Source organism: Polyodon spathula, chromosome 6, assembly GCF_017654505.1.
Source record: "Polyodon spathula isolate WHYD16114869_AA chromosome 6, ASM1765450v1, whole genome shotgun sequence".
Classification (NCBI taxonomy): Eukaryota; Metazoa; Chordata; class Actinopteri; order Acipenseriformes; family Polyodontidae; genus Polyodon; species Polyodon spathula.
Genome location: NC_054539.1, coordinates 27,012,026 through 27,024,427, shown reverse-complemented (window position 1 = coordinate 27,024,427; position 12,402 = coordinate 27,012,026). Strand labels below are relative to the sequence as shown.

General features: G+C 38.4%; 1 protein-coding gene across 1 annotated transcript in view; it reads left to right on the top strand.

Moving 5' to 3' along the window:
• Positions 1–11,885, top strand: part of LOC121317085 (acyl-CoA:lysophosphatidylglycerol acyltransferase 1-like) — a 79,807-nt gene extending 67,922 nt beyond the window's left edge. Inside the window, exons 6-7 of the mRNA XM_041252678.1 lie at positions 6,415–6,521; positions 8,259–11,885. Of these exons, the coding sequence (XP_041108612.1) occupies positions 6,415–6,521; positions 8,259–8,410 (259 nt within the window). The 3' untranslated portion in view covers positions 8,411–11,885. The remainder of the gene's footprint in view (positions 1–6,414; positions 6,522–8,258) is intronic.
• The last annotated feature ends 517 nt before the right edge of the window (positions 11,886–12,402 follow it).

The window sequence follows — 12,402 nt, the reverse complement described above, 5'->3', positions numbered from 1 at the left end:
CCAAGCAAGCGGCACCATGAAGACCAAGGAGCTCTCCAGACAGGTCAGGGACAAAGTTGTGGAGAAGTACAGATCAGGGTTGGGTTATAAAAAAATATCCGAAACTTTGAACATCCCACGGAGCACCATTAAAGCCATTATTAAAAAATGGAAAGAATATGGCACCACAACAAACCTGGCAAGAGAGGGCCGCCCACCAAAACTCACGGACCAGGCAAGGAGGGCATTAATCAGAGAGGCAACAAAGAGACCAAAGATAACCCTGAAGGAGCTGCAAAGCTCCACAGCGGAAATTAGAGTATCTGTCCATAGGACCACTTTAAGCCGTACACTCCACAGAGCTGGGCTTTATGGAAGAGTGGCCAGAAAAAAGCCATTGCTTAAAGAAAAAAATAAGCAAACACGTTTGGTGTTCGCCAAAAGGCATGTGGGAGACTCCCCAAACATATGGAAGAAGGTACTCTGGTCAGATGAGACTAAAATTGAGCTTTTTGGCCATCAAGGAAAACGCTATGTCTGGCGCAAACCCAACACCTCTCATCACCCCGAGAACACCATCCCCACAGTGAAGCATGGTGGTGGCAGCATCATGCTGTGGGGATGTTTTTCATCGGCAGGGACTGGGAAACTGGTCAGAATTGAAGGAATGATGGATGGTGCTAAATACAGGGAAATTCTTGAGGGAAACCTGTTTCAGTCTTCCAGAGATTTGAGACTGGGACGGATGTTCACCTTCCAGCAGGACAATGACCCTAAGCATACTGCTAAAGCAACACTCGAGTGGTTTAAGGGGAAACATTTAAATGTCTTGGAATGGCCTAGTCAAAGCCCAGACCTCAATCCAATTGAGAATCTGGTATGACTTAAAGATTGCTGTACACCAGCAGAACCCATCCAACTTGAAGGAGCTGGAGCAGTTTTGCCTTGAAGAATGGGCATAAATCCCAGTGGCTAGATGTGCCAAGCTTTTAGGTACATACCCCAACAGACTTGCAGCTATACTTGCTGCAAAAGGTGGATCTACAAAGTATTGACTTTGGGGGGGTTAATACTTATGCACGCTCAAGTTTTCTGTTTTTTTGTCTTATTTCTTGTTTGTTTCACAATAAAAAATATTTTGCATCTTCAAAGTGGTAGGCATGTTGTGTAAATCAAATGATACAAACCCCCAAAAAAATCCATTTTAATTCCAGGTTGTAAGGCAACAAAATAGGAAAAATGCCAAGGGGGGGGGTCAATACTTTCGCAAGCCACTGTAGACCTATAGCTGCTGAATACAATTTTCCCCCAAGGAATATCTGCTACTTGTGAACAAGGTTGGGCACCATGTTCACCTTGTGAAATTTGAGGTTTGTCATGTATTTGTTATTGTGATTTAGTGTATCGTTGCTGACGCACCAAACATTATTCCCAAAAAGATTGAAATAAGTTTGAAGGTATTTAGTTAGACTGATAAACAGATAACATGTATACTTTTTTTATTATAATTTTTTTTTTATGTGTTTAAGATTTAAATAGCAGCAGTTTTTAACTCGTGGTTAACATATTTTTCTAGATCATGGTGTTTGTAGCTGCAATGATGCAGCTCAGAAAAGGGGGCAACCACAAACCATTCTTCACTGCCAGATTTTATGCTGTGGTTTTCAGCAGCTCAAACTGTAATGCATTCTCTGGAGAGAGGGGGGGAGGCGGGTTAGGATTTCTTATTAAAGAATTGCACATCATGGAAGGAATATGAACAGGCCTTTCCCATACTAGCTAGAAATCATTCTTTTATGACGGCTTCACAGCAGGTGTCCTCTGCCTCAAAACCCAACACAGACAGGTGCATCTGAAAGTTGGGGGGTGTTCATTGAATGAATCAGCAATAGACTGAATTATTCTTCTGTTTTAAAAATTGACCTTGTTCCTTTTAACAAAATGGAAAGCATTACGGTAATAAGTGCCTACCACACAAGTTAATTTGCAGCACATAATCTGTTGTGGTTGTACCCTAAATTCACATACTGATCCCGGTGCTTTTGCTGTTTTTGCAGCTTATTGCACATTTATGATTCTTTAATTTTTCTGTTTTATTTTGTTTGTCAGAAAAATGTAGGTGGCATAGCCCTCCTTTTCTTTCCTTTGGTAATATCTGTGACTGGAGTCCTGTGATTAACATCCATTGGATACACTCAAATTATGTACAGAGAAAGTATATTATAAGCTGTTCAACACCAGAGACTCAGTTCTGTGCTTCGAAGTCAGATTTCTATTGACAAATGCCCTAATCTGCTCTTTTGCCCTGAAGTTGCTTTCGTCACACAAGTCCAGAGTAAATTCCAAGTAAAGTCCATTGGAAGATTTGAGCACCAACTGTGTTTATATGAAGGGCTGGGAATATGGAGACATTTTAAGTGTTCTACCAGTGTATGGCATACAATATTATTTGTATTTATTACAGTTGCTTAAGTTGCATATGCGTGATATTTCTTCAGCTGACCATCATTTAGACTGAGAAAAACATTGAAAACCAAAAGCAATGAATAGATAACAAAGTTATGTTAAAATTACTGTCTACATTGGAGCTAAACATTTTTCAGTATACTTTGCTTTATATAGTAGCCTGTATCATACCAAGTCACCAGTAATAGGCAGCTGTCATTTCAGTTGAAAGCACTGTCAGCTTTTTAATCTGTATTGCTTAATATATTAAAGTGCCTGTTATAAAACCCTAAAACCGTATAGCATGAAATTGTTGAATTAACATTTTTGTAAACCTGTAAATAGCATCAGTAAGTTTATACAACAATCTGCAAATATTCCGTCACTACATGGAAAGCAGGTATGATTCTAAAATGATTTTTTAGGACATTTGTTTTTCTTGTCATATTTTATTAATATGTAACCCAATTATATTACTGCAAAATGTATTCTTGTTTTAGCTGTTTGGACAAACGTGTTCTAATTCCAGGGTTAGGGGTCATTGAGTGACTCGCCTAGTAAAAGCATGGCTGTGTGGTGTGCAGGATGGGACACAGTCAGGGGATACCCACTGGAGCTTCAGTTTTCATGAGCTGTGTGGGGAATTGCTGTGGTGAAGAAACATGTGGACATTTTAAATAGGTGAGGGAGAAGGAAAAAAAAAAACAGGCTATTTGTATTTCTAAATTCTATAAATTCATTTCTGGTAAATTTTTTTTGTGTATGTATTTCACAAATTGAAATAGGTGACCTGAAGCATGACATTAAAATGGATATTGCACAAGAGGGGAAAAAATAATAATAATAATAATGATAATAAATATGTGAAGGAACCTGGTTTTAGTCAGTCTTACTATAAATGTAGCACTCCTTTTTTGGGACGGAGATTGAATGATCCTTGGTGTTAGATCTCCTTCTCGACCTGTGGGGCTCTGTGTATAGGGAACAGAGTACCCTGGACTGGTTGGTCTGACAATTCATTCCCAGGGTTCTTCGGAAGTCAGCCATCTAGAAAGGGGGCGGAGCTACGGTACACTAAACCATTGACCTGGAAGGTTAACGACATTGGCATCCGAGGATTTGAGGAACGGATCTGCTAGTTAACCAACGGGTCATGGTTGACGGTATAAAAAGGGGATGTAGTGATGTGATCTGTGGTTGTGATCTGTTCAGCATTAACTATGGTTAATGCTGAACCAAAAGGACCAGTGTATTGTGATACTGCAAGTGTTTGTTTGTTTTGTTATGTCTAATTACTGTGACTGTTTGTGATATATTAGACGGCTAAACATGATCCACGATTGCACCTGGATTATCGTTGTCTGTCTGATTTATGATCAACTGCACCTGCACCTGCACACGGCTAACCACTTTGCCACAGGCCCTCGTTAAAAAAAGCGGGATTCTGACATGAGAAATGTTTGTTTTGTGTTTTCATCCTACCTGCTGTGCTTGCTTGTGGAGAAAAGCAGCTGGTGATTGGCTAGTTGTGGATCCCTAACCAGCAGGCAGGTCCGCTAATACAGTTCAGGGCTGCTGCAAGGCCATAGGACAAAGAAAATCCACAAACATTTAAAAGCTAAACAACTCCTGTTGATTAATTGAGTTTTTGCTATTTTTATTCAGATTTTATACAGATATTTTATGGACCCTCTGTATGTGAATGCACTGTGTTTTTTTTTTGTTTGTCCTGTCCAGAACCACTTTCTTGAACACTCTTCAAAAGCCCACTGACAGCAGCTGATTTAAATGCATGAATCTTTTTTTTTTTTTTTTTTTTTTTTTTTTTTTTTTTTTTACACTTTAGTTTCTAACTCCTAATCTGGTGCTGTGTTGTCTGTTATACTTCCACTTATTGTACCTGGTGTGTATTATTTTCAGTGGGTCATTGCTCAAGAAGTCTTTATCAATATATACATTCTGCTCTGGATATTGCTTCAAAAATGCATGTTAGAATTAGCCACCAAACCACAATTTTTAAACAACAGGACAGGCTTCACAAGGAAGTTAGGTTTCTTTATCATTAACAGTAAAACTCTGCTTATAGTGAGCTTTTGAATTTCGTATTTCAAAAAGATAATGGAAAATGCAATCGAAGTCTAATGAAGGGTCCCATTTTTGTTCAATTTAAAACAGCGCTCATTAGCTGGTAAGGAGATTGAGAGTTATGGTTGCTGTATAGACTGTCTAGCTCTTAATGAACTCTTATTGTCTGCATGATTCTTTATTCTGTTCTTGATCTCTAGCCTTTGATTATCAGTGGATAGTGGTGAGCAGGTGGTGCGTGTCAATCTGCCAGTGAACAGGAACATTCATTGTTAAATGTAAAAAAGGAAATAAAAAAATGTAGGGTGGCACAGTGGTGTGGTGGTTAGCGCTGCTGCCTCACAGCTTCAGGGTCTTGGATTTGATTCCAGCCTAGGGGTTTGCCTGTGTGGAGTTCATATGTTCTCCCCGTGTTCATGTGGGTGTACTCCAGTTTCCTCACACAGTCCAAAGACATGCTGTTCACATTGATTGGTCACTCTAAATTGTCCTGTGTGTGTGTGTGTGGGCTACCCTGCAATGGACTTGCATCCCATCCAGGGTGTAGTCCTGCCTTGCACCCTGTGTCTGCAGGGTTAGGCTCCAGCTCACCACAACCCTCTAAAAGGATGGAAACATTATATTCTTTATCTGAGATGATTGTTGAACATAAAAATGCACAGAAGTACCTGGTCAAATAATAGTAAGTTTTTTCATTTTTTATTTTTAGTAATAAAGTAATATTCCTCAACTGTTTTTGCTTAAGTTAATTCCACAGGTGTGCATTCTGTTCAAATTAGTTCCAATTACCGCCCAGCCTGTACGATTTTTCCAGGTGATATAATGTGGTAAATGTATATGTCGGGTTTCATCGTAGCAGTCACTATAAATGGGTAATGTTTCATTGTAGCAGTCACTATAAATGGGTAATGTTTCGTCGTAGCAGTCCATATAAATTAGTATTGTTTCATCGTAGAGGTCACTGTAAATGAGCAATGCAGGTTTGACTACATAAGCAGCATTTTGTAAGCACTGTGCAGGAACCTGTTTGAAATAAATACAGACTCAGTCCACAGCTGCCTAATAGTGACACCATCTGGCAGAGGCTGGATTAGCAGCTAAAGCTCCTGGTTCAGAAACTATACAGTTTCTTAAATAGTGAATGCAAGAATTGCAGGAAAACTTTTATCGCATTCAACCCTGTTTTGTAAATCGACTTTTGAAATTTGAATCTTGGCTTGTGGATATCGATTTTTTCTTTTGTTCTTCATTGCTTTTTTTGATTTTGCACTCATAATTATATTTCTCTCCATTATCCCACTCTATACTGCCCCTCTGCTATTTGTGAGTCTTGAATTAAAGAAAGGTTTGAGTAGATGAGCAAAGTGAAAAGATACATAAATACAGTGGCAATGTAGCACATTTTGAGACCCTCCCAATATCATTAACGGAAGGCGATAAGCACACACTACAATGTTTTTTTTATAGTGTCTTAACTTTACAGTGAATCCCCTTGAGATTAAAGTGCTGACATACACTATACCTATGATATAAGATTACCTTTTATTACAGTTGTATTGCTTAAACTACAGAAATCATTGACAAATAATAATAATAAAAAAAAGGTTAAACCCTATCTTGTTTGACTTCTGAAGGAAAGTTGCTTTGAAAATGTATACTGGCCTTGTACTCTTCTGTTGTCCTTTACTGGTCATAACTCTCCCACTGAGGAATGTTCCAGACATGGCTTAATTTGCTTTTGAAAGGAGCAGTCTGACTGCTTCCCTTGCCGTTTCCTAATTAATACTGCAGCTTGTGATTTGTGTTCTTTTCTGAGCAGCAGCCTGTAGTAATGAAGGAAGATGTTTTCATGAATATGTAACGCTGGCACTTCACTGACTGCTCTTTCTTCCTCACCCCTAACAGGATCTACCCCATTAAAGACGTTCCCATAGAGACGGAGCCCCTCACAAACTGGCTTTACCAGCGGTTTGTAGAGAAGGAAGAACTTCTTGCCCATTTTTATGAAACAGGTCTGTACGCATTCGCCTAAGTACCATGACTTATTTTCATGGAACAATCTGGTCCTTTTGCATTAATAATGCTTTAAGAACATCACAAATCATGAGATGCTGTTAATGCCAATGTATTATGAGTCATGTATCTCCCCCAGCTGTTTATGCAGGAAACCCTCAGAGATTCAAAGTTTTGCCCTGTTAGCAACAGCAGCCAACACTAAGTAACCAAACTAGACAAGCAACTGTGGATTGAAAGGATTTAACTTTTTATTTATTTATTTTTAAATGCAGAAACTGAAACAATGGACCCTATTTACAAATTTTAACTTTGTAAAATAAGTCAAGTGTTAAAGTTTTGTTAATTTGGCCTTAAACTGTACTGAATGCCAAGACAGTCATCCTGAAAAGGCCAGAATTAGATCTGAGTTTTGTTCAGTGTATAACCCAAGACTTACTGTAAGGTCTTAGCTAGAACTACATTTCCTAATTTATTTTTATACAAAAATGATCTGTAGTCAGGAATTCTTGGCAATAGTGACCCTGGCAGTGAATGTTCAGTTTTAAAGCACTGATGCAGAGCCCTTCTGAATAGTGTCCTTTTAAGAACACTGAAATCGGGTTTTACTGGAGAAATAATTTTCAGTTGCAGCATATTTTTAACATTTTTTGGGGGTATCATGTGCTTGGTGACCCATTCATTTCTTGGTGAGAAGTTTTAGATTGTGTTAAATCATACACACACATTGACTTGATCGAAGTGATCAAAAAACATCTCAAAAACAGAAACTAGAAGTTCTCCATTTGACAAAGAGAAAGAAGATATAACAAGACACCAAATTACAAAAGACAGTCGGCACCGCATAATCGGGATACTGGTAATTGCGATGTCTGCTTAAGTGGGATACAATTCTGGGAGACGGTTCTTCCCAATGCTATATATGTCGTTTGATTGGGATACAGTATTTTCAAATGATGAACAGCGATCGTTTTTCACAACACAGTTTCACGTAGCACAGTGCAGTGAGTATGTGAGCGTGTAATTACCCTGTGACTTGTGGAAGTTGCATAAACCTTGTTGAACTCTTGAAGGAGATGGAGTCTGTGGTTTCTCAGGCTGCTGCTGCAAAGAAAATCGCAGGAACCTCACCTTGTGATAAGATGTGGTTTCATTCTTTTTCATTTCATGTAGAAATTTAAAAAAACAGCAATTTAATTTTGTTTAGAAATAAAAAATGGACTCGTATTTTTAATTATGTGTTTAACATTTAATCGTAATGTGATGTGATTTTATTCTTTTAATTTAGAAACAAGTGTGAGCCAACGTCACCTCAAATGTCTCGTTAATGTCAGCCGCTTATTCGAGATATTTTTAGTACGAATAATGGTGGCTTTACAGAATTGGGATCAGTGGTGAACTGTCTAAAAACTGTACCTCAGTTATGTGGGTGGGTGAGTGGGGGGGGGGGGGGGGGTAATATGCTTAAACATGCTTCAAATCACGTAGAGGGAATGGTTTGGTTTGTAATGTCTGGTAAATTTAATAATGTAGCCTATTAATTCAATACTGATTCATTAGATGTCAGAGTCCAGGCTACCTGGGTAAAGCTTTGTTGAAAGGGAGGGGCTGGATCGGATGGGTTACCACAATCATTCACTTAGAAATACATCTTTGTCTTTCAATATTTCGATGTATTACCACCAGTGAACATTTGTCCACTCATATTGTAACAATTTATATTGTGTTTGTTTCAGGTGCTTTTCCACCTCCCAAAGGCCAAAAAGAAGCAGTTTCCAAGGAGATGACCCTCGACCCTGTGTGGCTTTTTCTTATACAGTCACTTGCCTTGGCATCTGGCTACATGTGGTACAACATCTTCCAGTATTTTTATTATGTATTTTTTTAAAACAGAAAAAAAAAAAATTTGGACCTCAACTGTTGAACTAACGCACAAGCATCATGTTGTTCAAGTGTGAATGTAAATTCACATTGGTGGAAGACACCGAAGGATTAATGGACTATTTTCACCTTCTTTTGAAATTTAATAAAACAAAAAACAATCAACAAAAACCACACAAAAATCAACAGCTCAGAACTAAAACCGTGAACAGGATTCAGAGATAATATAGATGTAGTGACCTTGTAGATGTACAAAGGTGATCCCTTAGTAAAATCCTGCCCCCATAGCTGTCTCTTATGGTGAGGGTGAGGGCCTGTTTGGCAAAATGTTGTTCTTTTTCCTGAAGAAGACCTTTCCTTCAAATGGTTTTACTAGAAGTACACTCTCTGTTGTCCTTGGAGACCTACCATGAACACTCAGGGAGAAACTCTCTGTATTCTAAACCTTAATCAGTTGGGAGAAAGCCACTACAGCCATAGTTTGTTTGTTTCCAATAGATTTCTGCTGTTTAGGTCCCTTCTTGCACTACAGATGAATCAGCCACCATCCCAGGAAGAACCCTGGAGGCAGCACATGAGCTGCCTCTCGTCTGAGAAATTCATTAGCGGTACCCTCAATGCCAACTTGAGAATTAATTTTGGATGCTACTGTACCTTTTTTACACTAAGCACCCAACTTGAGATGAACTCCATCTGCTGAACATTTTGACTTAAGTACAAAATTTTGGGGGAATCATTTTAGAAGTTATGCCAATCCAAATCAAAGGAGTGAATCTGAAGCAATGTTGCCTAAACACTGGCAAGCAAACCACAATATTCACTTGCATCCTGTTTTATCATAAACTCAGGTTTGTTGCGTTGAGGGGTAAAAGTTTGTTGGCAACATAATGGAGTTGACAGTCGCAAGTGGAAACGAGGTGTCTCTGAAGAAAAGGCCGCAGCACATGAGCACCCAGCATTCCGAGTTCAAATGCCACAGGGTCATGACATCTGTCCTTATCACCTAGAGTTCCTGTCTGTGTCGCATAGTTCTGATACTTAAGCCATATGTTAAGTGTGGGGAAGACATTTACTAAATGTTTTTAATTAATGAACTACCAAAATAATTCGTTGAACCCTTAGTTGTGCAGCGCTCTCAAATCAACAGCTGCAGGACCTATACATAGGTGTTACTACCTGGACAACATAACCCAACTATGTGTGTGTTTCTCCTATTTCGCTTCTTTGTGTTTTATTTTTTGTGGAAGTGTTAATTATGTTCACAGTTGAGTTGTTAATTTAAACATGCAGAGATGGTAACAAAATGCATTGGTTTTGGATATTTGTGAAATTGTGTTGGTTTTATTTAAAATGTTGCCATTTAATCATCATGTGATTTTTACAATCCTACATAAGCAATCATACTGTGATTACAAACTGCCCCCCCCCCTTATTATTTTTTAACTTAAACTATTAGTGTTTAACTACTTAATCCAAGCAGAACCGAGGAATTGGTTCCATTGTTTTGAGGGGGACTTGGTTTAAACGAACCTGAGTTGTGCTAGGGTTAACCGTGTATAACATACAAGAGGATTAAAAATGTGCATACCAAGATAACCAATAATTTTTAACCTCTACATTTTATAGTATACCCTAAAGCGTTCTAGCTTGGTAGCTAAGGAAACAAGCTTGGGAAATGTAAACACAGTAGTACCAGCAAACCTATATAGGAGACTAATAATTCCCTGGTACTGTAGGGTAGTTCAGTAGATACAAAGTTTTTAATTACCTGGTTTACATAAGAACACGGAAAAAATAATATGGATAATTAATATACGTGCACTAACCAAGTGGTAAACTGGTGTTGCCTGAAGTATCCTGTTTACATATATGCCAAAGTCCTTTTAGAGGAGGTTGGCTTTCGACTGACCCTTAGACAGATCATATTGTAGGTAATGGTGAACAACAACAGAAAATGAATAAACTGGATCACCAATGTTTATTTGCACTGACAGAAAAATATGGGTAGTTAGTAAGCATCAGTCTGCATTTTTTCTCTTGTTTAGTGCTTTGTAAATATGACACTATTTTCTAGTTAAAGATTTCAAATAAAGTGAGGATGTCGAAATGCCTGTGGTTGAAATACAAGGTCCAGGTCTTCCCAGTCAACTTGGTAAAATAATTCAGTGGAAAGTAGATCAGGAGAGGGAAGGCTGATATTGTGTTTGCAATCAGAAGCTTATGAAGAAGTACAGGTTTTAAATGGTTGTTGCTGAAAGAATAAAGCCACGTAGGCCTGTTTCATTGCTCTCTCCTATCTTGGCAGTATTCGCTTTCATCATAATTGGGTGGAAAAGATGAGACTTCTAGTTTTTCTACAGAAGTCACTGCCTTAACTGGGATGTTTGCAGTTTTGAGTTTGGGGTACTGGAGTAGAGACAGGCAGCACCCTACCCCCCCCACATCACCCTCCACACACACACAATTATTTAAGCCACTGCATTCACATCACTTACTGTTGTTGCCTTCTGTGCACTGTGTATCCAAACAAACTCAATAGTTCTGATATTATTTGCAACAATGCATCACAGAGAAAGCAACAGCAGTAAGCTGTGAAAATGCTGTAAGAGTCACATGATGATCAGTATTTTGAAAATATATAATAAGAGGACATTTAAAAAAAATCTTTTTTTTTTAAACAGCTGGTATGGTGCAGGGGAACCTCACTAAAACTTGTTCAAATCCCTGTTGGGTCCATTGATATTAGCACCGTGAAAAGAAAAAAAAAAGTCTGCTTGCTAGACGGCACTTTTTTAATGCAAACCCTTCTAGTGCACAAAATCGTATTCACTAATGCCAAATACTGGAGGGACTACAAATGTGCTTGTAGCTGGTGTCCACATGATACATAGATGAAATTCCTAGCGGTCTGTCTATCAACATAAAATTCTTTACTTAGATGGTCTCTTTATCTTACCTTTTCTGATTCAACACATTTTCAAACGCAAAGCAGACAGAAAGTTAAATGGTGGCTAAACCCTTTCCCCATCATTTAGTATTGTGGAAAAGTGGGTGTCAGGTTTTTTGAGGGCTCCAAGTAGTAGCTTGCACTGACAGGTTTTTTTTTTTTTTTTTTTTTGTCTCCTGGCCCTACTGCTGCAGTAAATCATAGCAGCTTTGTGTAATAGGAGGTTCTTAGAAGTTGAATCATCTGCAACTGTGGGGTGGAGACCACTGACTATAAATGCCCAGTGTGGATCAGAATGAGTTGGGTGGCTCTTTTCTTTCCTTCCCCTGAATTTAACTGATAATGTACTATTCCATCTCTCACTTGAGGGATTACAGTTAGTATATTGCTATAATACATCTTACCTGCAGAGTAATGGGGGCCCCAGGCCACTGGAGGCATTAACACAGCACGTTTGAGTTTTAAGCAGGTAGATTGGAAATCTGCTGAGCAATGATGATGGCTGTCCTTTTTATATTGTATCATTTTCAAATTAGTAAAACTCAATGAAAGCAGGCATTCTATGCTAATCCAGTATTTCTAAGTGAATGTTTGGGCACAGATTATGCTTTAAAAAAATAAAGTAGGACATTTATTTGTAATTTTGGTAATTTTTACTGCTTTTTAAAAAACTGTTTAATTGATTTAAGTTCATGTATTAAAAACAGGTTCCACAGGTCTCTCTACCTTGTGTCACTGTCTTCATCTAGTGTCTGCCTTTGTGTGTTTTGAATAAACTGGCTTCCTTTTCGTGGCTGACATTCCACAGATCTGAATTCTGCTTTAACCCTGGGTGGCTGTACTACCCCAAATTCTTCATTATATTACAGACATGTGCTCATATCACCTTTGACAAAGATAATTGGTTCCAATATTTACAAGAATGGGCCCATGTCTTCTGCACACCGTTGTGACGATGAACAGCTACCATGAAACAAAATATAATTGAACTATGAAGAAAAGTTAATAAAGCATGATTTCTGCAGGTTTGTTTATGGTAGATGCTGAAGTAC